At 37.3% G+C, this 26136-nt stretch overlaps 1 protein-coding gene across 3 annotated transcripts in view; it reads left to right on the plus strand.

The window, feature by feature from the left end:
• Nucleotides 1-13661, plus strand: part of ZNF638 (zinc finger protein 638) — a 96020-nt gene extending 82359 nt beyond the window's left edge. For all 3 annotated transcript variants that reach the window (XM_066267350.1, XM_066267349.1, XM_066267352.1), the window contains exons 22-28: nucleotides 1958-3173; nucleotides 3728-3793; nucleotides 6177-7125; nucleotides 7932-8036; nucleotides 10595-10699; nucleotides 11435-11553; nucleotides 13345-13661. In XM_066267350.1, coding sequence (XP_066123447.1) covers nucleotides 1958-3173; nucleotides 3728-3793; nucleotides 6177-7125; nucleotides 7932-8036; nucleotides 10595-10699; nucleotides 11435-11553; nucleotides 13345-13410 — 2626 coding nt within the window. In that variant the 3' untranslated portion in view covers nucleotides 13411-13661. The remainder of the gene's footprint in view (nucleotides 1-1957; nucleotides 3174-3727; nucleotides 3794-6176; nucleotides 7126-7931; nucleotides 8037-10594; nucleotides 10700-11434; nucleotides 11554-13344) is intronic.
• Nucleotides 13662-26136: the final 12475 nt, after the last annotated feature.

The raw sequence follows: 26136 nt of genomic DNA on the forward strand, positions 1-26136 counted from the left end.
TTTGTGATCATATGATCCATCTCTATTACTGTTATATAGGACTGAATGACTGACATGACAACTGGATTGAGCAAAAAAAGGGATTAAGATTCAATCTCTGGAGGAACTACAGTGAAGGACTCACAACATGTGAAATTCCTTAAATAAAAATTTATTAACTTTAAATAATTGAACCTATGTTATACATAATAAAAAAACCTTTACACTTAAAGAAAAACACTAAACCTTGTATTTTGAGAAATAATATTTACATAAATGCTGTAACTGAATGTTACAACTTGTCTGTCATAAAACTTTGGCCACAAGTTTTATTTTGACTAGCCTAAGAATTTGGAACGCTTAAATTCAGCAATTTATTTTCTAATATAAGGGATGTGAATTATTTCAAATAACCTTTAAACCCCTTCAGCATACAAAGGGTAGCTTATACAGATGCATAGAATATGTCTTGAGTTAAGGTCTATGGTTACTGGCTGTTTGACTTAAATTCCTTGATCTCTTTGCCTTTACATTTTTTATCAAGAGATATTTTTCTGACCTCTTAGAAAAGTTTTCTCCTTTAGAAGTTTAAACTTAGCAACTTTAGGGTAGGACCAGTTTATTGGCTCTAATTATTATAGTCTCGTGGTAGCACTTTTTGCAAACTTCTAAAATATTATTAATATCTTGGGATGCCGATATATATATTATTGTGCATTAAATAAAGAATATATGGCCACCCCTTGAGAAGCATATCGTAGAGGGTGTTTCATTCTTTCTTTCTTTTTTAAAGTGGGGGGGGTCAATATTCACTGAGGTATTGATATGGTGTGATCACTTTCTGGTGTCTTCCTCCAACCTGCTGCTTCTGATATAGTTAAAATGAATGTATTTGTTGATCTTCAGTTTGTATTAATAACATGCTGGACACTGTCCTTGGAAGCTTGAGTTTTCCTTGTTACTCTTCAAGATTACATCTGATCTTTAGAGCATTCATATAATTTATTCTGTCTCTGTCTCAATGACTGTAGTTGAATTACAGAATTGCACTTTTGTTTATTCTGGATTTGGGAAGAACATGATGAAATAAGGTCAATTGCATATATTTGCCTTGTATTTTCCTCCATTTCTTCAGAATAATTTTACTTACATTTTTAAGTTATGTATTGGAATTTTAAATTATTCTTTGTAATTGGAAAGATTTCTTTTAATATAGTCCTTCTCATAATGTTAGCCAAAGGTACATACTTTCTAATATAATAAGACTACATATTTATGTTAGGGTGATTCTGTCAGTTTCCCCTCTAACTAAGTCTCCAACAGAGTATTTAAAAGATACTTCCAAAGAAAGTATTAGTAATAAATACAGTGCTTGGGAAATTAAAAACAAATCTGTCTCATTCAAAAAAAGAAAAAGAGGTGACTTGGTTAAGAGTATGGTCTTTACTTCCTACCAATTTCTACTATGTTCCTTTTAGGTAAGGGTCACTTATACTATTTCAAATTTCAATGCATGGATTATTAGTTTTGTTATAGAACTATGCACATATTTTATTTTATTATTTCAGTTACCACTGTTGGAAAGATAGGGCCTAATGATAATTTGATACATTCACATTCAGCCTTTCGATGTCAGATATAGATTTGACACAGAAGGAAAGAAATTGTTGATAACTTAAATGAGTACAAGGATCCCAACAGTGGTTATGATTTTGCCATTTCCTTTGAACTAAAAAGAAATCTTCAGTGCAATGGAGGATCTCTTTAAAAATTTTATATTGTTTACATCAAAACATCTTATCCATTTTAATGCTGATTGGCTGGATTTCCCAATGCTTAATCATTAATGTAATGCATCTGGAAGTCTTAACAATTGGCATCAACAGGATTATTTATGATGGTTGAATTCTCATCATAGTTTGATTTTTGTTTGTGTTTTTGTTTGTGTTCCTTTTTGTTTGTTTTTAAATACTTTTAGCCCTGACTTGAAAAACAATCCAGTTGATGAAAGTGAGGTGCAAACAGCAACTGATAGTCCCTCTGTTAAACCTAGTGAGATTGAAGAAGAAACTATTCCCAACATTCAGACAGAAACTTCTGTACAACAGGAAGAATCTTGTGAGGAAGAACCTGAAAAAACACTATGTGACTCTGACTTTGCTATTGAAACGTTGGAAGTTGAAACTCAAGGAGAGGAGATCAAAGTGGAAATGCCTCTTGTAGCATCCATTCCAAACAGCATTGAATTATTCACTGAAAATGTAGAGGAGTCCATTTTAAATCAGCCAGTGTATACCAGTGACTTTGGGAAGGAAGAGGCAGAAGTGATTAATCCTGAAACAGAATTAGCAACATCTGACAGTGCTTTTATAGAAGAAAGGAATATCCAAGGAATTCTAGAAGAATCTCCATCTGGAGCAGAAGACTTCTTTTCTGGGATTACACAGGCTATGATAGAAGCTATAGCTGAAGTGGACAAGCATGAAACCGTTTCAGAAATAGTGCCATCTACTTGTGTTGTGGCCATGGCGCCAGAAATTTCCACTGGGGATGAGAAGACAATGAGTAATAAGGGAATTTCTGAAAAAAGTAGCATGGATGAGAAGAAGGAAAATGAATGTAATGCTAAGGAAACCAAAATGGATCTGCACATAGGAACAGAGAAGACTGAAAAGAATGACACTGAGATGGTTGCAGAGAAGTTGGAAAAGATTGTGGTAGCAGTGGCAGAAAAACCTGCAGAAAACACCGTGATCAAGGCATACCCAAATAAAGGAGTGAGTCAGGGCAGTAAGCCTGATGAAACTAGTAAAACTAGTATGCTGGCTGCATCAAATGCACCTAGCAGTAAATCAAGCATTAAGACTGGCATGGTCTCTTCTCCAAAGGCAAAAACTACGACTTCAAAATCTGAAAACCAGAAAAGATTTCTAAAATCTGTACTCAGAGATCAAATAAATGCTGAAAAGAAACTTTCAGCCAAGGAATTGGGTCTTAAACCTACAAGTGCCAGGTTGACTGAAAGCAGCAGTAAATTCAAACCCACTCAGAGCAGTATTACCAGAGGAGGCAGTGGAAGGATCTCAGCCCTGCAAGACAAGGATTCTAAACTGGATTACAGGGATATTACAAAACAGTCTCAGGAAACAGAGGCTAGAACTTCCATCATGAAACGGGATGACAGCAGCAATAAGGTGAGGAGGGTAGGAAGAATGGTTAGCTCCCCTGTTATAGCTATGGAGTAGAAGATACAATCTTGTTTTATACTTTCATTTCATTCCCAAGCTCCCATTTCCCTTTCTAATTCCATTGATCTAAGCCAATAGACATTTAGTGTAATAAGCTCAAGTTCATAATTATTAACAGGTTTGAAAAGCATTATTTGGATAAAATATTGTCACAAATATAACTTTGTGGTTTAAAAATAAAATCTGCAGTGAGTCTTCTGAGAATTTAGCACTGTTTCTGAATGGGAAACTGTTTTCTCTTTTAAATTGAAGCTTTATTTATCAGCTTATTGCCCAACTTAGCCATTGTTGGGAAAGGTCAATAAAACTGATTTTAACTATAACTTACAGACCATGCTTATACTGTTAAATAACTATTGACTTAGTTTGAAATATCTGTAAAATATTGGCATAACTGAATTTGTTTGGATACTGTTTGTTTGAATTCTCTTTTTTTTTTGAGAACACTAATAATGTAGTTGTTAATTCTTTTTTTCTGTATTTTTTAATTAATATTTCAGACTTTGGTTGGGCAAAACACTAAGAATCCTAAAAGCACCACTGGTAGAAGTTCCAAATCTAAAGAGGTGAGAAACAGTTTATTAACACAAACCCTTCTGTTATATGCATCCATAGAAGAGTTCATCTACCTTATAACTTGTGTTTTTCCTATAGAGCAAAGGATAGGAATGAGGTGTTTCATTTTCTTTGAACCCTATCACCAATTCATTTTTTACCTTGAACTAGGCTAGTTTATGTTCTTAGTTTGGTGCAGGGCAAAATGTTACCCAGAGACGGAAAAAGAAGTAGAATAGGAAGATACCTTCAATCTCATATTGACAGGAATAGGTTATAAACACAATAAAATCATGTGAAAAGGAGACTGGTGTTTTACTGGAGTATTTCCCCTCATTTTGCGGCACTTTGAAAAAGGGGGTCATTTTGATAAATGGATGGGCTCTGAGATTTACTGTTCTGTTACTTGGTTATACTGCCAAACTTGCATGTTTCATTTGGGGGTGTGTGTGTGTGTGACAGAGAAAGTCAGAGAGAGGGATAGATAGGAATAGACAAGAAGGAAGAGAGATGAGAAGCATCAATCATTATTTTTCATTGTGACACCTTAGTTGTTCACTGATTGCTCATATGTGCCTTGACTGGGGGGTTGCAGCAGACCAAGTGACCCCTTGCTCAAGCTGGTGACCTCAGGGTCTCGAACCTGGGTCCTCTGCGTCCCAGTCCAATGCTCTATCCACTGTGCCACTGTCTGGTCAGGCTACATATTTCATTTTATATTTGATTGTTTGCTAGTTTAGATTTCCACCACTCATAGAATATAGAATATTATTTTCAGTCATTTTACTTTCCTTGGTAGGGGAGGAACTTGGCCTATTTTATTGAGGCAAGGAGAAATGTTAGTTTAAGAAGCAGAAGTTAGGATATGGTTAGTTTCATTGGCTTAATAAGTTGATAATTGCTTATAGTTTCTTCCCCACCCCCCAAAATTATTTGGTATATATTCAAATTTCATTATTGTATGTACTAGTAATTGATCATTGATAGCATACTAAATGTATAGGAAGCCTGCTAGGAGTTTATTTTCTTTAGCATTGGCATTATTTTTTGAATTATAGATTAATTTTTTCAAGTGCAATAATATTTGACATTAAGTCTTAGTAATTTTCCATATAACTATCAGTATATAAACTATATCTTAGTGTTGCACATCTTAAAATATGTATTATATATAAATTGGTCAATAAAATAATCTAGGTAGCTATTTACTTTCTAGCTACATTGAGATATTTAACAAATGGAATAGTAAATTCTTTATATTCGTTGTTTGATACATGCTTTAAGTATAGGTTTTTGTGCATCATTTTAAAACCTTGTATATCATTTACTGAATTTAGATTAAGATGGAATTAGATTGTTCTTACTAGGCTTTTGTCCTTGACATTGTGTACTTTGTGAATTACAGCTGATTCATTTGTGGGGCTTAAAAACAATTTTTTTATAAATTTTATTTATTTTTTTTATTTAGTGAGCAGAGGGAAGGCAGAGACAGATACCCAGATACCCATATGTGCTCCAACCTAGATCCACCCAGCAAGTCCACTAAGGGGCGATGCTCTGCCCATCTAGGGCCCTTGCTCTGTTGCAACCAGAGCCATTTTTTAATGCCTGAGGTAGAGGCCATGGAGCCATCCTCAGCACACGGGGACAATTCGCTCTAATCGAGCCATGGCTGCAGGAGGGGAGGAGAAGAGAGAGAGATAGAGAAGCAAGAAGGGGAGACATGGTGAAGCAGATGGGTGCTTTTCCTGTGTGCCCTGACTGGGAATTGAACCCGGTACATCCACATGCCAGGCCAGTGCTATACTATTGAGCCAATTGGCCAGGGCCGAAAAAACCCTAATTATTTTTTTTTTTAAGATTTTATTTATTGATTTTAGAGAGAGGAGAGAGAAAAAAAAAAAAGAAGGCAGGGCAGTTGGATGAGCAGGAAGCATGAACTCATAGTTACTTCTTATATATGCCTTGGCCGGGCAAGCTCGGGATTTCAAACCAGCTTCTTCAGCATTCTATAATAGTTTGACACTTTATCTACTGCACCACCACAGGTCAGGCAAAAAAGTTTTTTTAATTATTGATTTTTGAGAGAGAGAGAGAGAAACATCAATTTGTTGTTCTACTTATTTATGCCTTCATTGGTTCATTCTTCTCTGTGTCCCAATCAGAATCGATCCCACAACCTTGGTATATCAGGGCAACACTAACCAACTGAGCTGCTTGGCAAGGGCCTCATTTTTAGGGCTTTTAAGAATAATTTCAGCCTTTAGGAAACTTCTTTGCACTGAAATATTCACAAATGATACTTCATACACATTTACTGGGATTATTTGAAACCTAGCCAGTTTATCAGTAGTTGTTCACAATTCTATGATTTTTTTAAAACCTTTACAACAGGAACCATCGTTTCCATTTAATTTGGATGAATTTGTTACTGTGGATGAGGTTATAGAAGAAGTGAATCCTTTGCAAGCCAAGCAGAATCCACTAAAGGGAAAAAGGAAAGAAGCTCTCAAAAATATCCCTTCCTCTGAACTTAATTTAAAGAAGAAGGAGAAAACTTCTGCTCCTCATGTTGTTGAGGGAGAATTATCTTTTGTAACATTGGATGAGATTGGGGAAGAGGAAGATGCAGCTGCACATCTAGCACAAGCTTTAGTCACTGTAGATGAAGTAATAGATGAAGAAGAAATAAATATGGAAGAAATGGTAAAAAATTCAAATTCACTTCTTACATTAGATGAGTTAATTGATCAAGATGATTGCATTTCCCATGGTGAACCTAAAGATGTTACTGTACTGTCTGTTGCTGAAGAACAAGATCTTCTCAAACAGGAACATTTGGTAACTGTGGATGAAATTGGAGAAGTAGAAGAGCTACCTTTAAATGAGTCAGAAGACTTAAGTTTTGCCACTTTAAATACTAAAGAAAATGAGGGAAATACTGGAAGAGATTCCATTGGGTTAATTTCTTCTCAGCTGCCTGAAGACCCTTCTACTTTAGTTACTGTAGATGAAATACAGGATGACAGCAGTGATCTGCACTTAGTGACTTTGGATGAAGTAACTGAAGAGGATGAAGACTCTCTGACAGATTTTAACACCCTTAAAGAAGAGCTTAATTTTGTTACTGTTGACGAAGTTGGAGAGGAGGAAGATAGAGACGATTTAAAAGTTGAGTTAGCACAAAGCAAAAACGACCACCCCACAGATAAAAGAGGGAATAGGAGAAAGAGACCTGTGGACACAAGGAAGACAAAACTTGAAGACTTGTCCCAAGTGGGTCCAGTAAGTGAAAATGTTATGGAAGAAGATCTGAAAACCATGATTGAAGGGCACTCAACAGGTAGATACTTAGAAGTGATAGTTTTTTCTGTTATGAGGGTATTACATTTAAAATTTTTTAAATGTATGTATGTTGCAGAATACTAATACTTTCAGTCTGTGTTGATAACAAGATAAAAAAAAAATAGTTACGGCCAGTGATATTTTCCAAAGAAATGTGTACAATTTTTAAAAGTTTCTTAGTTACAGAGTAGACCTTGTCCCAAGTCATTCTACCTCAAGAAAAGATGACAAAACCGAAAAGCAAACCCAAATTAGTATTGGAAGGAAAATGTTATATATTTGCATTACTGGGAAAACCAACTTTTGGTAAATAAAATGATGTTTGTACCAGACTGCTTCCTAGTTTTTGCTTAGCCTTTGGATTTAGAAAAATTCATAGAAGTACCATTTCATTTTTAAGTAGTATTTTGAGGGTATAGAATAATAGGTCAGCTCACTTTCAGGACTTGAGGGAGATCAAAATAATTTCCAGTAAGGAAATCTTGAAAGAGTTAATGAAACTAAGAAGAAAAAATAGTAGGAAGGTCCCGCAGATTTGTGAAACAAAATATAAAAATTTATATAGGCTCCTTGGGGAAAGGAGCTTGGAAGGTATAGTTGGAATAAAATAATCAGAAAATAAAAGGAGAATGTTTAGACTAATGCTGAATGTTTTTAATAGAATTCTCTTCTTTTATAATAGAAGCTTCCTTCCCAAATTTGAATATTATCTTGTTTGCAAAAAAGATTTTAAAGTTGTTATTCAGAGGTAAAAGCAATTTAAATATTGTTACTGTAGCAATTAATTAGACTTTCTTTTTAAAGCTAAAATGCCAACCAAAAGAGTTAGAGTTGGGAAAATGCCACCATTGGAAAAAGCTGTTGCAGCAGGTCCAGAGCAAGATGAAGAGGCCTACCAAATTAGTGAAGGTAAAGCAGGATTGATGGAGGGGGCCGGAGAGGAACGTGGCAGCAGTCTTAGATCTACTACCTAAGAAGTAAAGTGGAAGAACAGTGAAATAGAGTGGAAGCGGGGAAAGCAGCCTTATAATGATTAAATCTGGATAAAGATTTTTATCTTTGTAATTTAGAGAGATAATGGAACATAATTAAATGGGATAATAGAATAATAGGCGATCCTTTGTGACAAATTTGTGGAAATGATCCATGAAAGGTTATTCTGACCATGTTGGAGTATCAAGTGGACCATTTACTAACTAGCCCTTATTTGTAGACTAGATCTGTTGCTTTGTGGATGCTGCCAGGCAGCCAGCCAATGAATTAAAATGTTTTAATAACATTAATCATATTCTGTTTAAACAAATAGGTACATTGTCTAAGTGAAGGAGAGTTTTCTAGTCAAAAACCAAATATTTGTCATTGTGTCCATTATAGTCATAGCAAAATGCTAAAAGGAGTAGAAAAAAAGCACACCCATTCCCGATCTTAAATTCAGAGAGTTAAAGCAAAAAAAAGTCAACAACCCAGATGCCTTAAACAGCCCTTGTATAGACTCTCTGTAGCACCTTTTCTGTCTTCTCTAAGGAAAAACTACCAATTGTGATTCAGTTCAAGTTCATTGAATCTGATCTTAACTGGGCCCTCAGTGATACTTCATAATCTGTGATAGGCCTCCTTCCTTACCCATTTCCTCACCAGCTGTAAGATAAGCTTTTTTCTCCCCTCTGCATTACCTAGCCCGTTCCTCACTGGATAACCTCACTTTTATTTCTGCATATTTACCAGAGCAAATATATGATTTCCCTGTCTGCTAGCCTGTATTTTACCTATGTTGGCTCCTCACACATAAAATATGCCCAGGTCTTTCCCATTTAAAAAACCATGCCCTTAACTTTGGAATCTGTCTTGCTCCCATCTTTTTGCCCTTTTTTGGGAGCAAAGCATTGAGAAAGAACACTTATTTTTACTTCTTCATCTCCCATTGAAATGGATATATTTTGGCTTCTTTCTGAACCACTTTCCTGGATTGGTGTTGATAGAGACCTTCCATTGGGTTACTGTGAAACTTAAGGGTTTTTTTCTTCTTAATTTAGTCTTTTTTTTTTTTCTGAAACTGGAAACGGGGAGAGACAGTCATACAGACTCCCGCATGCGCCCGGCCGGGATCCACCCGCACGCCCACCAGGGGCGACGCTCTGCCTACCAGGGGGCGATGCTCTGCCCCTCCGGGGCATCTCTCTGCTGCGACCAGAGCCACTCTAGTGCCTGGGGCAGAGGCCAAGGAGCCATCCCCAGCGCCCGGGCCATCTTTGCTCCAATGGAGCCTTGGCTGCGGGAGGGGAAGACAGAGACAGAGAGGAAGGAGGGGGTGGGGGTGGAGAAGCAAATGGGCGCTTCTCCTATGTGCCCTGGCTGGGAATCGAACCAGGGTCCCCCGCACACCAGGCCAACGCTCTACCACTGAGCCAACCGGCCAGGGCCAAGAAAAGATAACTTTTAAACTTAAAATATTTGTTTTAATCTATTTAAGTTACCTTATAATTATTATTTTGAGATAAATGTGTCTTTTAAATTTCAGGAGCCAATGTGTTTGAAAAGTTTATTACTTTGATGAGGGAATAAACTTATGTAGGATGAGACTGGAGGCTGTTCTAACCATCAAGTCAAGAAAAGGGAGACAGCCTTTTTTTATCAATACTTGAGGACTTGATGACCAGTCAAATGTGAGGAATAAGAGAAGAATGAATAAGTATATCAAAATTCCTAGCAGTCTTCTCAGACTTGGTATAGGTAGCCTGGTTGCCTGGGGAGAGCACTGAACTTGAAATCATAGTCTTAGTTCTAGTCTCCGTCAGTTACTAGTCATGCAAACTTGGGCTATCAGTTCATCAGCTTAGGCTCAGTTTTTGTGTTTTTTATTTTTAAATTTTTTATTTACTGATTTTTAGAGAGAGAGAAACATCAATTTGTTGTTCCACTTATACATGTCATCATTGGCTAATTTTTGTATGTGCCCTGACTGGGGATCAGACCTTCAACCTTGGCTTATTGGGACAACGTTCTAACCAACTGAGCCACCTGGCCAGGATTGGGTGGTTTTTTTGTTTATTTTATTTGTTTGTTTGTTTGGTTGGTTGGTTTGGAAGGTCTTCTGAATTATTTTCTGCTCGTGTCCTTTCCCCTTTAATCTACACTCTCCAGCCCAATACTTGGCATACACAAGTTAACTCTTGACAGTAATTATTCAGCTTCCATTACCTTTTAAATTCTTTATGGAACAATGTATAAATCAGCTGCTAGCTTTAGCTTTTTCCTTCAAATGTATTTAATAGGGTTAAACAGATTTACCCATTTATTCCTTATTTCAAATTTCCTTGGAAGAGTGGTCAGGTAAGATTAAACCAAGGAAGATTTACTTAGAGGGATAAGCCATAAAATGATCTTTGAAGGAAAGGATTATCTAATGTTAGCTTTACAAAGTCTATAAATCTATTTCAAATAATTTGTTTCCTTAAAAAATGACTTAGTTGATGATGAAGAGTCTGGCTTTAAGGATTCAGAACCAGAACAAAAGCGCAAGAAGATTGAGGACTCTTCTTTAGGGAAATCTGTGGCTGCTGATGTCTCTGAAGGTAAAGTGACAATATTTTTTTTCCTTATCCACATGAAATAGAAGTTCATTACCATAATGAAGGTTCTGTTGTTTAGATGAGTAATGAAATAACCTTGCTTAGATTAGCAAGTTTTGCACATTGGCATTTCTGTAAAGTTTATTAGGCTGTGTTTTCACCTAGCAAGGATCTTCTTACTGATTGCACTCTTAAAGTCAGAGGTATGTCTTTTTTTTTTAAATTTCTGATACATTTTTTGATGCTCTGATAAGAATTGATTTAATATGTTCCCAGGCATAAATTTTATGTAAGTAGAACATATTGAAAAGCTTAGCTAACAAATTTTGTTCCTGGCTAGCTAAGATGATCTGAGGGGCTCCTTATTTGTCTGAGTATTCCTCAAGCAGACAGTTGCCTCTTTCCTGTTTTATTTTAATAGGGGATTCCAAAGAGGTTTATTTCAAATAATCTCTAAGGGAGTCTTTTTAAATGAATTGCTGTTTTGAAGGAATTCCCTGGCATTCCTGGAGGCCCTGGAATATTACAGAATTTAAAATAAAGATTTCATTTTTGTGACTTAAAGCTTAATTGCACTTGATCCTTAGATATATAGCAGTGTATGTTATATTTGTATATAAGTATATACTGTGCTTAGTTTTTTGTTGTGTTTATATAAGTTGATTAACATAGCTATAGATAAATAAATGATCATAAATTTTCTCCTTTCTCTTAACCTTCTTTCTTCCTATCCTCTAGATTTAGACTTTCTTGTACCGAAGCCTGGATACTTCTGTCCAATTTGTTCCCTCTTCTACTCAGGTGAAAAAGCAATGACAAATCACTGCAAGAGTACACGTCATAAGCAAAATACAGAGGTAAATTTTTTTTATTCTTAACGCCTCATAAAATCTTCAGGTGATGGTATTAGAATTAAACTACTTAAGTATCCACCCAAATGTGTGTTCTCTTTATTTGGGAGAACTTTTGAAGGTTTCTGCCAGTTGATTTAAGTTTAGATTCCTGTTCCTCCCCTTCACCGTACCTTGTCAGGAACTTTTTAGTCTTTCTTTCTTCTGGCAGCATTTGCCAGTAGTGTCCCATGTGACACTTCAGTAAGTGTGGGAAACTATATTCTGATGCACCCTTGCAGAGTCACGGATATATAACATACCCTGCTCACAAAAATTAGGGGATCAGGGAACATGCAGATGCTCCAGTACTTTCAACCTTTTGTATAGTGCATTTTCACCAATGAAATAAATGTTGGTTTTGTATCTCATTTGCATAATTGAACAGCTTTCTTTGACTTGTTTGCTTTCCTGGTGTTCTTTAATAAAAAGAATCAAATTCTTTTTTTATTGCTTCATATTCATTTTGAAATATCCCCTAATTTTTGTGAGCAGTATATTAAAGTTTCTAAATTGTCTAGTTAGAAAGAAAGGCTTAACTATTTAACCCATTTCCTAAACTGATTTAATCACAAATACCTCTCTTTTTTTCAAGTTGTACACATCTTCAGGGAATGCTATTCTAGCGAATCATTATCAGCCATAGTTCTTATTCCTCCTGTTTGAATACATTTTCCAAATTGAATTTGTGGCACATACACTCATCTAACATTTATTGAGCTCTTATTTGCTGGAAGCTTGTTTAAACCATCCCCTACAGCCTGACCTGTGGTGGCGCAGTGGGATAAAGCGTCGACCTGGAAATACTGAGGTCGCTGGTTTGAAACCCTGGGCTTGCCTGGTCAAGGCACATATGGGAGTTGATGCTTCCAGCTCCTCCCCCCCTTCTCTCTCTCTGTCTCTCCTCTCTCTCTCTCCCTCTCCTCTCTAAAAAAATAATAATAATAATAATAATAAAATAAAATATTAAAAAAAAAAAAAGATATTTAAACCATCCCCTACAAATCAACTTTATAAAGTAGATGCTATCATTCCAGTTTTAAAGATGAGGAAACAGACTTAAAGAATATCTAAGCCTGAGTATCTAATCCCAAGGTCACATAGCTAATTAATGGCAGACCTAGGATTTGAACCTAGCTCTGTTTTATTCTAGGCTCAAGCCCTTAACTGCTATGTTCCAGTTTTTCTAGCTCTTTTTGTTATTTTTCATACACAAAAGCCCTGTTGCTGCCCTTGCACCTTTATATTGCTGTTCCCTTGCCCTTTCCCAGTCCTGTTTGTGTTAATTCTCATCTTTTAGGTTTCTACTTAAGTGTCAGCTTCCCAGAAAGGCTTTTGCCTAAGAAAGACGTAGCCAAAGTATAACACTCCCTCCCCTAAAAGAAGGATCAACCTCAGTCAATTACCTTACTAATTTTTCCTTTATGTGGCTTATCACTACCCAAAATTACCTTATCTATTTATTGTATTGTTTCTCTTCCCCCACTAGACTGTAAGCTCCATGAGGTAAAGGGCCTTACCTATCTTTTTGACCACTACAGTCCCAAAACACCAAACATAATGCCTGGTGTGTCATTAATATCAGGTGACTGATGAATGAAGGAAGGAATGTTAATGTAAAGCACTATATTTCTAATCTTTATTTTATAGGATCAGGCTCTTTTAAATTGTAAATACAATGAGATATATTAGATTTGTTTGTATACACAGCAAAGCAGTATCTAATAAATATTTTATATTACAAATTGATTTTAACAGAAGTTCATGGCCAAGCAAAGAAAGGAAAAGGAGCAGAATGAGGTTGAAGAAAGAAGCCCTAGGTGATTCGGGGAAAGGGGAAGATTTTTGTTAGAAATTTGTTTAGGGTCCAGTTGATTTGTGTATTTTTGTTATCACTTAATTTGTAACTTTTGTTTCAGAAGAAAATATTCATGTTGTACAAATTTCTGATTGCCCTTGATGTAGAGACTGATGGGGAAAGTATGATGGGTTTGATTTTTATATCAAATCATCAGGCATGGATAAATATCTTTTAGAAGTGTTGAAATAAATGTTCCTACTGCATATTTAAAATACCATCTTGTGTTTGTGGCTGATTTATTAAAGATTTGCTTGCCTCTGATTACAGACAGGCTTCTCTATGACCACTTTGGCTTGGGATGTTTGGGGTTTCTTCATGTATTACAGCATGACAGTATTTTACTTTTCTTCAACTATACATGTACAGGTCTGAGATTTCCTAAAACTCAAGATTTCTGGCTAAAATTACTTTATAGCATGTTTGGCCAAGGTAGGTTTGAGTAAACTTATACTTGATTTTTTTTTTTTTTTTTTTTTTTTTGAGAGAGAGAGAGAGAGGGACAGAGAGAGAGATGAGAAGCTCATAGTTGGCAGAACTTGAGTTGTTCATTGATTGCTTTCTCATACGTACCTAGACCAGGGAGCCAATGACCCCTTGCTCAAGCCAGTGACCTTTGGGCTCAAGCCAGAGACCAAGGGGTCATGTCTGTGATCCCATGTGCAAGCTGGTGACCCCATGCTCAAGCTGGTGAGCCTGTATTCAAGCCAATGAGCCTGCGCTCAAGCTGGCAACCTTGGGGTTTTGAACCTGGGTTCTCAGTGTCTCAGGTTGACTCTCTGCTGCGCTACCACCTGGTCAGGCTATACTTGATCTTTTAAATGTGTTGGGAAGATATTTTTTTGCTTCTGGATATAGCTACTACTTCTGCCAGACCCTTAAAGTAGCTTTTTGCAAGTCATTTAGGTATTGGCCTGAAACTATAAAGACCAAGCAGCCTTTACTTCTATGTACCACTAGAGTAGCTTTTAAACATTTGAATTATTATCTAATATGCTTGTAAGAGGCCCTGGTCAGATAGTTCTGCTGGTTAGAACATCATCCTGATAGGTAAAGTTGTGGGTTCATTCCCTGGTCAGGGCACATATAGGAATCAACCATGAATACATGAGTAGGTAGAAGAACAAATTGATGTATCTTTTTTGTCTCTCTCCCTTTTTCCTTCCTCTCTTTCTCTAAAATTAATAAATAATTAAAAATAATATGTTTGTACAAAAACAGATAACATGGTGGACTGTTATATGCTAGACATAGCCCTGTACTATAATTTTAGGTTAGGCCATGCTTCAGACATAGGCCTACTAACTTTGAATTATTTTAGTGTCTGATTTTTTAAATCTTTTTCAAGATTAGAGTACACCAATTAAGAATTGAGGGTGATTGGAGGGAGATGAAACTGCTCTTCTAGGTCTTTTTCTTCCCAGCACAGCAGTTACCTCACAGGCAGCAGGGTGGAGTGAAGAACAGACAGCAGCAATTTCTGTTGTTGCTCATCAAACTCACTGCACACTCGGTTCAGCCTTAGTTTCAGCCTGAGAAAAGTGACAAAATACTACATGCTACAGACTAAGGAATGGGATGGGGAAGGAGGTGGATTATGAGTGCCGTGAGTCTACTGTAATTTAAAACTTTATAGGTAAGTGAGGTAATAAGTGAGAGAAGAGCTATTAAAAGTTTGGATTATAAGCCTGACCAGGTGGTGGCGCAGTGGATAGAGCGTCGGACTGGGATGCGGAAGGACCCAGGTTCGAGACCCCGAGGTCGCCAGCTTGAGCGCGGGCTCATCTGGCTTGAGCAAAGAGCTCACCAGCTTGGACCCAAGGTCGCTGGCTCCAGCAGGGGGTTGCTCGGTCTGCTGAAGGCCCACGGTCAAGGCACATGTGAGAAAGCAGTCAATGAACAACTAAGAAGTCGCAACGCGCACAACGAGAAACTGATGATTGATGCTTCTCATCTCTCTCTCCGTTCCTGTCTGTCTGTCCCTGTCTATCTCTGCCTCTGTAAAAAAAAAAAAAAAGTTTGGATTATAAGATGCCAGTAAGCTATGGCAGAGTAAATAAGAAGTTTACTTTTAAAGAACTTTTTCCTGAGCTGCTTCTGAAGCTTTATAAAACCAGAGAAGGTATGAACCTCTTAAATCTTGTCTGGATCAACCTTGGAATTTAATCTTTAAGAATTTTGGTGTGAAACTCTTATACTGCTCACAAAAATTGGGATATTTCAAAATTAATACGAAGCTATAAAATATCCCCTAATTTTTGTGAGCAGTATATTTCTTTCAAATTAGTTATCTAGAAATTGGTAATCTAAATTAAAATAAAAGATACCGGCCTTGGCTGGTTGGCTCAGCGGTAGAGCATCGGCCTAGCGTGCAGAGGACCCAAGTTCGATTCCCGGCCAGGGCACACAGGAGAAGCGCCCATTTGCTTCTCCACCCCTCCGCCGCGCCTTCCTCTCTGTCTCTTCCCCTCCCGCAGCCAAGGCTCCATTGGAGCAAAGATGGCCCGGGCGCTGGGGATGGCTCCTTGGCCTCTGCCCCAGGCGCTAGAGTGGCTCTGGTCGCGGCAGAGCGTCGCCCCTGGTGGGTGTGCCGGGTGGATCCCGGTCAGGCGCATGTGGGAGTCTGTCTGACTGTCTCTCCCTGTTTCCAGCTTCGGAAAAATGCAAAAAATAAATAAATAAATAAATAAATAAATAAATAAATAAATGATGCCATGTAAGCATAAAAGGGTGATTTTTGTGTTCATTCTAGTGACAGATTTTGAGTTAGCTTATAAATTGTAAGTAATGTTTCTCTCTGCTGCTTTTTGCACTTAAGACTGAGAATTATTACCATAGGGCTCCAAATATAAAACATTTTGGTTTTTTTTTAACATTAAACATATACTTTTTAAATATAATTTTTTAGAGTTGTCCTAGATGTTTTTCAGAAAACCTTGAAATACCTTCCTTCTTTATTCGTATTTCACATATTGAACTCATTTATATCCCTCAACCAATGTAAGGGATATAAATGGATTGTAGCTTACTTTTAAGTTTCTATCATTTCATCATCTAGACCAGTGTTTTTAAAGTGCTGGTCCACAAAAGAGTTAACCACCCTGATGCTGTGTGAAGATTATAGACCAAATGATCGTAGTCAAGTTTGCTTATGTTCAGGGTAATTTCTGCCTTAGCAGTTCTGGAAATAGATCTCCTATTTTCACCGATTTCTAAGTGTAAAAATGTTGAAAACTACTGATCTAGACATCAAAGGAAGTGAAAATTGCATTCAACACGACCTCTATAAAAGTTTTTAGGTTTTATTACCCTTTCTGGTCAAAGAATGCTAGGGCCTGACTTGTGGTGGCGCAGTGGATCAAGCTTCGACCTGGAACGCTGAGGTCGCCGGTTCAAAACCCTGGGCTTGCCCAGTCAAGGCACATATGGGAGTTGATGCTTCCTGCTCCTCCCCCCTTCTCTCTCTCTCTCTTTCTCTCTCTCTCTCTCTCTCTCTCTTCCCCGCCCCCAAAATGAATAAATAAAAAGAAGAATGCTAGGGAAGTTTGCCTATCCAAAAGTGCTTCGTTTGAATTTTTTTTTAAAAGAAATTTATGACTCAGGTTTTATAAGTTTATTTTAACATTTAATTTTTGGAAAATATCAAGCATATTAACAAGAATAGGATAATTTATATACTACACCTAATTTCAACAATTATCAACTCAAGGTCAAATATATATATACAAGTGGTCCCTTGTCTATCATGGGGATTAGGTTCCAGGACCCCCCCGCCCCCACGATAGGTGAAAATCTGTGAAGTAGTGACCTTATATTTATTTTATTATTTATATGTATTTTAAGGCTTTATAAACCTTTCCCCCACACTTATAAACATTTCCTATGTTCTTAAACTTACATAATTTTAACAACATATAAAATTCTATATGGGTACTCACCAGTGAATATACAGTAATACTCTCTTAATATGTTTTAATTCATATTTTTTTATATTTTCAGATTTTTAGGCTAGAAAATGCTTATTTTACTACAAAAATAATTAAAATAATAAATATATAAAATACCTATATACCACAAAATCCCGTGATACAGTGAAAAATCCGCTAATACAAAATTAGAGATATACAATTTAAAAATCTACGATACAGTGTGAAAAGTGACCGCAGTATGGCGAGGGACAACTGTATTTCCACTCCCACCTAATATTTTAAAGTAAATCTCAGCAAGTTATTTTACCTGTGTTTTATTATGTATTTCTTTTCATTATTCTTAAGTGAGAGGTGCAGAGGCAGGAGACAGACTCCTACCTGCTCCCTGACCAGGATCCACCCCTTAAGCCCCTACCAAGCGATGCTCTGCTCATCTGGGGCTGCTGCTCCATTGCTCAGCAACCGAGCTATTTTAGTGCCTGAGACGAGGCCATTGGAGCTGTCCTCAGAGCCTGGGACCAACTCGCTTAAACCATTTGAGCCATGACTGCAGAGGGTGAGGGGAGAGAAGGGGAAGAAGAAGGGTGGAGAAGCAGATGGTCACTTCTCCTGTGTGCCTTGACTGGAAATCGAAGACTTCCACACACTGGGCCCATGTTCTACCACTGAGCCAACTGGCCAGGGCCTAGTAGGTATTTCTAAAAGGATTCTTTTTAACGTAACCAATAATATTGAAAGTATTTTTAATTTAAATTCAGTTCAGATTTTCTACTGTCTTATAAATGATTTGTTTTTAGATAAGGTCTGTACATTGTGACTGACTTGATAGGTCTCTTAAATGATTTTTAATATACAGACTCTCTTAGATTTTATTTGATGATGAATTGAGAAAATTTGGTTCTGCAACGTCATGCTGCTCAAAGGTAGTCTTTGCATCTAGTGCCAGTCCATGAACTGTTTGGTACCAGTTTATGAAGGCTTAAGAATACAGAAATTGAGAGTGTTTACAAACTTTATCATATAGTTTGACAGTGACTTTATGTCTGTTGAATTTAATTTAAAAAATTGGGATTTAAATGTTTTTGTGGGATATATATATATAATTTTGTAAATCATTTTTGGTATTTTACAAAGTATTAGTCGGTGATGGATTAGAAATTTGGGAGGAAAGAAAAGGAAAAATAAACTGGTCCATAAGATAGTTTGAGAAGTATTGCTGAAGGGTTCCCAGTCTGGGTTTTTGATTGTAACTCTATAATGTAACTTGACCATATTCCTCTGTTCTCTATCTTAAAGGTTGGTAGTTGAATGTAAAAACTTATTCAGAATTTTTTTTTCTTTTTGTTTTTGGTAAGACTGCTTCAGACAGTGATGTGGTCTTCTGATCAAAAGCTACAAAAATATATGATTGCTTTCTTTGAGATACTAATAGCAGTTGATACTTAAAAGCTTTGATTGATTCATGCCTTTATTCATTTATTTAATGCACTGCAAAACAGTGATATTTTAACTCTATATTCCTTTATGTACAAGCTGAAGTACTTTTCTGAAAAGAGAAACTTGCTCTCATCTCCTATTTGGTTACTGAGTGGTATAGTTTGTGTTAAGAAAGTTATGATAGCCAGACCAGGTGGTGGCACAGTGGATAGAGATTCAGACTGGGACACAGAGGACGCAGGTTCAAAACCCCTAGGTCATTGGCTTGATTGTGGGCTCACCAGCTTGAGTGTGGGGCCACTGGCTTGAGCATAGGATCATAGATATAACCCCGTGGTCTCTGGCTTGAGCCCAAGGTCACTGGCTTGAGCAAGGGGTCAATTGCTCTGCTGTAGCCCCCTAGTCAAGGTACATATGAGAGAGCAATCAATGAACAACTAAGGTGCCACAACAAAGAATTGATTCTTCTCATCTCTCTCCCTTTCTGTCTGTCTATCTCTCTCTCTGATAAATATATGATGCTTTTTTTTTTACTTACCAATCTTTTTCAGAATGAGTTGTTTCATTGACACCCACCAACTGTGATAAATATTTAAGTATTAATTTGAACTCATGAACTTTATTTACCGTTTGATTTTGAAAACCTTATTGATGCTCAAATAGTCTCCTTTTTGGCCTTTGGATTTGACTCTTTGGTCCTTTTCAAGTGATACTACTGATTTTCATAGGTGCCTTCTATATATATATATATATAAAGACGTAGGTTCACTGGAGACATTTCCTGCCCTAGCCTTGAAGTCAGCCATATCTTTAAGGAAGAGTGGCTACTTAGGCTATTCATTGCTTCCCTTGTGCTTATTGCTTTTCAGTGAACAGAACTTTGAAATATATAATATATTTCATTTTTAAGATAACATCTTGATTGTACTGATTCTTATGGTTCAAATTTAGGACTCTCAGGGGTTTTTTTTGTTGTTTTTTTGTTTGTTTTGTTTTTGTTTTTACAGAGTCAGAGAGAAGGATAGACAGGGACAGACAGGAATGGAGAGAGATGAGAAGCATCAATCATTAGTTTTTTTTCATTGCGCGTTGCAACACTTTAGTTGTTCATTGATTGCTTTCTCATATGTGCCTTGACCGTGGGACTTCAGCAGACCGAGTAACCCCTTGCTGGAGCCAGCGACCTTGGGTTCAAGCTGGTGGGCTTTTTGCTCAAACCAGATGAGCCCGCACTCAAGCTGGTGACCTCGGGGTCTCGAACCTGGGTCTTCCACATCCTAGTCTGACGCTCTATCCACTGCGCCACTGCCTGGTCAGGCTCTCAGGTTTTTATTTACCTCTTTTACCTTAAATCTATATCTTTGTCTTATATCAGGAATTCTAATTCTCAGGGACATCAGAGTGATAGAATTAAACTATCACAAATTGCTTAGCTGTATCTCATTTTACATATATTGCAGTCAGAATAATAGAACTAAGACCACAACCAACAGTATGATTATTAAAAACTGTAAGATTTTTTTTTATTGGAAGTCCCAGCAGTTAGATAAGACAAAGAAATAAAAGGCAGCCAGATTGGAAAGTAATAAGTAAACTCAATAATTATTTGCAGATGACATGATACTATATTTAGAAAACCCTAAAGACTCTACCGAAAAACCATTAGAACTAATAAATAGCATTCCCTTCACTGGCTGTCCACTGAAGTAGTATTCTAGATCCTGGGTGTTTCTGCTGTGGCCAGTTTCATTTTTAGATAGTTCTAATTATTATAATTCTCTCTCTAGATTTCATGGTTTATGAACCTAGAGGTAATCTAAGAAAAAAGTTAACAGCTCAGGGTCCTTTGCATTGAGAACTATTCTGTTTGCCCCACCCTACTTTCTGCCTCAACAGACTAATCTGTATGGACTGCGTCCCATGCTTCCTTATTTCTGACAGGGTTTGAACAGAGAGCCAGGTCAGGAGACTGAACAGAGGAAACAGGAACTGAAATACCCTTTCCTCCCTCACAGCTCCATGTGTGTTCCTCCTGAAGCTGCACACTTGGTCAAAGAGTACGACCTTCCCCGATAGAGGAGAGGACTGCTCTTCAGTTAAGTGGATACGAGGAACTGCTGGAGGAACAAGCTCTCTCGGTCTATTTGTAGGAGAGCGTGAGGTCAAGCTTCCAAGACTCCAGACATGTCCAGGTGCTGCGGGTGGCAGTCTGCCTTTCTTAAAAAAGAAAATGAGATGGAAAAAAATTAATGAAATATAATGCCTAGTCCCTTAAATCAATAACATTGACAAACCTCTAGCAAGGTTAACAAAAAGAATACACAAACTACTAATATCAGAAATGAAATGGAATATTAGAACAGATTTTGAAGCTATTAAGATAAAAAATACAATTCTAAGCTCAAAATCAACAATTTAAAAGAAATGGACAAATTCCTTGAAATGCACAAACCACAAAGACTAAGCCAAGATGTAGTAGAGAACCTGAATAATTAAAAATTGAATTTGTAATTTAAAGCACTATCAAAAAAGATACCTCCAAGTACATATGGTTTCACTGTTCGAGAATGTTATAAAACATACAAAGAAGTACTTTATACAATCAATCTCTTCTGGACAACAGAAAAGGCATTATTCATTTTGTGAGGGATTGATTCCATATCTGCAAGGCTGGTTCAATATTGGAAACAATCGTTGTAATCTACCATGTGATATTTAATTGAGAAAAAAAGGTATTTGACAAATTCAACACCCATTCATGATTTTAAAAAAACAAACACTTTTCAGTACACTAAAAATAGAGGGGAACTTCTTCAGTCTCATAAAGAGGATCTATCCTCCCCCCCCAAAAAAAAAGGCCCTGGCTGGTTGGCTCAGTGGTAGAGCATCAGCCTGGCGTGCGGGAGTCCCGGGTTCGATTCCTGGCCAGGGCACACAGGAGAAGCGCCCATCTGCTTCTCCACCCCTCCCCCTCTCCTTCCTCTTTGTCTCTCTCTTCCCCTCCCGCAGCCAAGGTTCCATTGGAGCAGTTTGCCCGGGCGCTGAGGATGGCTATGTGGCCTTTGCCTAAGGCGCTAGAATGGCTCTGATTACAGCAGAGCGACACCCCAGATGGGCAGAGCATCAGCTGGGTGGATCCCGGTCGGGCGCATGCGGGAGTCTGACTGCCTCCCCGTTTCCGACTTCAAAAAAAAAAAAAAAAAGAGGATCTACCAAAAAAAAGTCTACAGCTAGTATACTTTATTTTGAAAGACGAATGATTTCCCTCTGAGATTAGTAACAATGTAAGGATGTCCACCCTCTCTACTGCTATTCATAGTACTGCAAGTTCTAACCATTGCAAGAAAAAGAAATATAAGATACACCTATTGGAAAGAAGAAATAAAACTATTTGCAGGTAACATGTCTCTCTACATAGAAAACTCCCAACAACTCTAAAATAAAACTCCAAGAATAATAAATGGGTTCAGTAAGATACAAGATTAACACAAAAGCCATTTGTATTTTCTATATACTGACAGCAAACAAGTGGAAACCATACAAATTTAATTCAATACCATTTACAATTTCTTCAAAGAAAATTACTAAGGTATAAGTTTACCAAAACATGTATAGGATCTATATAATGAAAATTATAAAAAGCTGATGAAAGAAATTAAGGGAGACCTAAATGAGACTTCGTTGTGTTCATGGATTAAAATTTGAATATAGCAAAGATAATAGTATTCCCCTAAATTGTTCTATAGGTTTAATGCAATTTCTATCAAATTCTGGCAAGTTTTTTGTAGACATAGAAAAGCTTATTCTAAAGTTTATGTGGGAAGGTAAAAGCCCTAAAATAGCCAAAAATTTTTGAAAAAGAATAATTAAGTGGGAGAACCACTTTTCAGTGTTAAGGCTTACTATATAGGTGCTGGCAGAGGGAAAAAACACCTTGATCAATGGAATAGAATAGAAAACCTGCATATGTATGGACAGAAATATACCCAACTAGTTATTTACAAAGAAGCAAAGGCAACTTAATGCAACAGGAGTAGACTTCAATAAATGGTATTGGAGCAATTGAACATCCATCAGCAAAAAAAAAAAAAAAAAAAAGTGGACCTTGATCTAAACATTAAACACATAAAATCAAAATAGGTCATGGATTTAATTAAACATAAAACTAAAACTTTCAGAAAAGAGCATAAAGAAGAATCTTCAGGATCTAGGACTTGGCAAAGTTCTTAAGACTTATCACCAAAAGCATAAGGTAAAAAAATGGATAAATCGGACTGATAGGCAGTGGCGCAGTGGATAGAGCATTGAACTGGGATGCGGAAGACCCAGGTTTGAGACCCTGAGGTCGCCAGCTTGAGCACGGGCTCATCTGGTTTGAGCAAGAGCTCACCAGCTTGGACCCAAGGTTGCTAATGATTGATGCTTCTCATCTCTCTCCGTTCCTGTCTGACTCTCACTCTGTCTCTGTAAAAAAAAAAAAAAAAAAAAAAAGGAAAAAGAAAGGATAAATTGGATTTGGATTTTATTACAGTGAAACTTGTTTTGCATAAGACCTAGTTTAAAGGGCCCTGGTCACCAAAGTCGCCAGCTTGAGCGCGGGCTCATCTGGTTTGAGCAAAGCTCAGCAGCTTCAGCCCAAGGTCGCTGGCTCGAGCAAGGGGTTACTCTGTCTGCTGAAGGCCCACGGTCAAGGCACATATGAGAAAGCAATCAATGAACAATTAAGGTGTTGCAACACACAACGAAAAACTAATAATTGATGCTTCTCATCTCTTTGTTCCTGTCTGTCTGTCCCTGTCTATCCCTCTCTCTGACTCTCTCTGTCTCTGTTGGGGGGAAAAAAGGGGGCCCTGGTCAGTTGGATCAGTGGTAGAGGTGTCTACCCAGGGTGTGGATGTCCTGGGTTCTATTCCCAGTCAGGGCACATGGGAGAAGGAACAATCGCCCCCCCCCCCCTCTCTCTCCCTCTCCTGCAGCCATGGCTTGATTGGCTCGAGTGAGTTGGCCTGGGCGCTGAAAATGGCTCCATGGCCTCTGCCTTAGGTACTAAAAAAATGGCTCCAGGAAAAATTATAACTAGTGTAAGTTATTTACAAATCACATAGCAAAGGCCTTATTACCTATAATATATAAAGAACTCTCAAAATTTGAAATTAAAAAAATCCAATTAGAAAATCAGTGAAAAATATAAAGCATTTCACCAAAGAATATATGAATCACAACCACAGGAAAAAATGTTCAACATCATCATGCAATTTAAACTCAAAATGAGATATCACTACACAACTATCAGAATGGCTAAAATGAAAAATAGTGATGGTACTAAAGGCTGATAAGGAAGGGGAGAAACTGGGTTGCTTGTGCATTGCTGATGGGAATGGAAAATAGTACAGTCACTGAGAAATTGTTTGACAGATCCTTTCAGGACAAAAATGGACTTATATATTACCTAGCACCTTCACTTTTGGGTATTTATTCCAGGGAAATAAAGACTTATTTTTTTTTTAATAATTTTATTTTTTTAATGGGGTGACATCAATAAATCAGAGTACATATATTCAAAGATAACAAGTCCAGGTTATCTTGTCGTTCAATTATGTTGCATACCCACCACCCAAAGTCAGATTGTCCTCTGTCACCTTCTATCTTGTTTTCTTTGTGCCCCTCCCCACCCCCTTTCCCTCTCCCATTCCCCCCTCCCCCCTGTAACCACCACACTCTTATCAATGTCTCTTAGTTTCACTATTATGTCCCACCTACGTATGGAATAATACAGTTCCTGGTTTTTTCTGATTTACTTATTTCGCTTCGTATCATGTTATCAAGATCCCACCATTTTGCTGTAAATGTTCTGATGCCATCATTTCTTATGGCTGAGTAGTATTCCATAGTGTATATGTGCCACATCTTCTTTATCCAGTCATCTGTTGATGGGCTTTTTGGTGGTTTCCATGTCCTGGCCACTGTGAACAACGCTGCAATAAACATGGGGCTGCATGTGTCTTTACGTATCAATGTTTCTGAGTTTTTGGGATATATATCCAGTAGAGGGATTGCTGGGTCATAAGGTAGTTCTATTTTCAGTTTTTTGAGGAACCACCATACTTTCTTCCATAATGGTTGTACTACTTTACATTCCCACCAACAGTGAATGAGGGTTCCTTTTTCTCCACAGCCTCTCCAACATTTGCTATTACCTGTCTTGCTAGTAACAACTAATCGAACAGGTGTGAGGTGGTATCTCATTGCCGTTTTGATTTGCATTTCTCTAATAGCTAAAGAAGATGAGTATCTTTTCATATATCTGTTGGCCATTTGTATTTTGAAGACTTATTTTTACACAGGAACTTGTACATGTTATAACAGCTTTTTTAATGATAGTCCAAACCAGACTGTGAAATGCTGTTGAGTAAAAACCAAAATACTGGTTCATACAACAACTTGGATGAACCTCAGGGAAATTATCCTGAGTGAAAAAAGTCTCAAAAGGGTACATACCACATGACTTCATGTATGAAGTCATGACATAACATTTATAAAATTGGAGAATGGAATAGTTATTGACGGATTAAGAATGGGAGAAAGGATATGTGTAGCTATAAAGGGGTAACATGAGAAGTCCTGTGATAGTACAACTGAGTATCTTGATCATCGTGGTGGTTACGCAAGGCTGCACAAAGAACTGCATAGTGCCAATAGACACACAAATGAGCGCACTATAACTGGTGAAATAAAAAAGGCTTTATGAGTTGAACGAATGCCATTTGTTGATTTGTATATAGTTCTATAGTTTAAAATGTTATCATTGGAGGAAGGGTGCACAGGACTGCACTTTCTGTGAATCAGATTATTTCACAATGAAGTTTTAAAAATTGGATTCTGAGGTTGTGTTGCTCATATATTCAAGGAGTACATGGTTAACCTCTTTCTAGGGGTGAATAGCACATGGTAATCTGTGGTGTGTAGTGTCATTGCAGTTATTCAAATGATCACCAGTGGCATCAAGAAATGAAGTGCAGGTAGGAGGCAGGAATTGGAGGATCAAGTATTTATGGCACTTAAGTCACTGTGACAATGATGATTACAAAGAGTTTTTGTTTTCTTACTGCCCCAGTAAGCATATTTACTGAAAAAGAAGTAAAATTTGAGAGGATACAGTTAGAAGTTAAGAGTATGCAATTAGGCCCGGAGAATCAGAAGCCTCTATGACAGCTTTCAAGGAATTTCTCATTTCCTAATATCACAAGGAAGGTAAGGGGGAGGAGCCCCTGATTGACACGCTCCTGAGATATGTGTTTCCCACTTGGTAGCCAGTCGACTATATTT

Source organism: Saccopteryx bilineata, chromosome 3 (genome assembly GCF_036850765.1).
Source record: "Saccopteryx bilineata isolate mSacBil1 chromosome 3, mSacBil1_pri_phased_curated, whole genome shotgun sequence".
NCBI classification, from domain to species: domain Eukaryota; kingdom Metazoa; phylum Chordata; class Mammalia; order Chiroptera; family Emballonuridae; genus Saccopteryx; species Saccopteryx bilineata.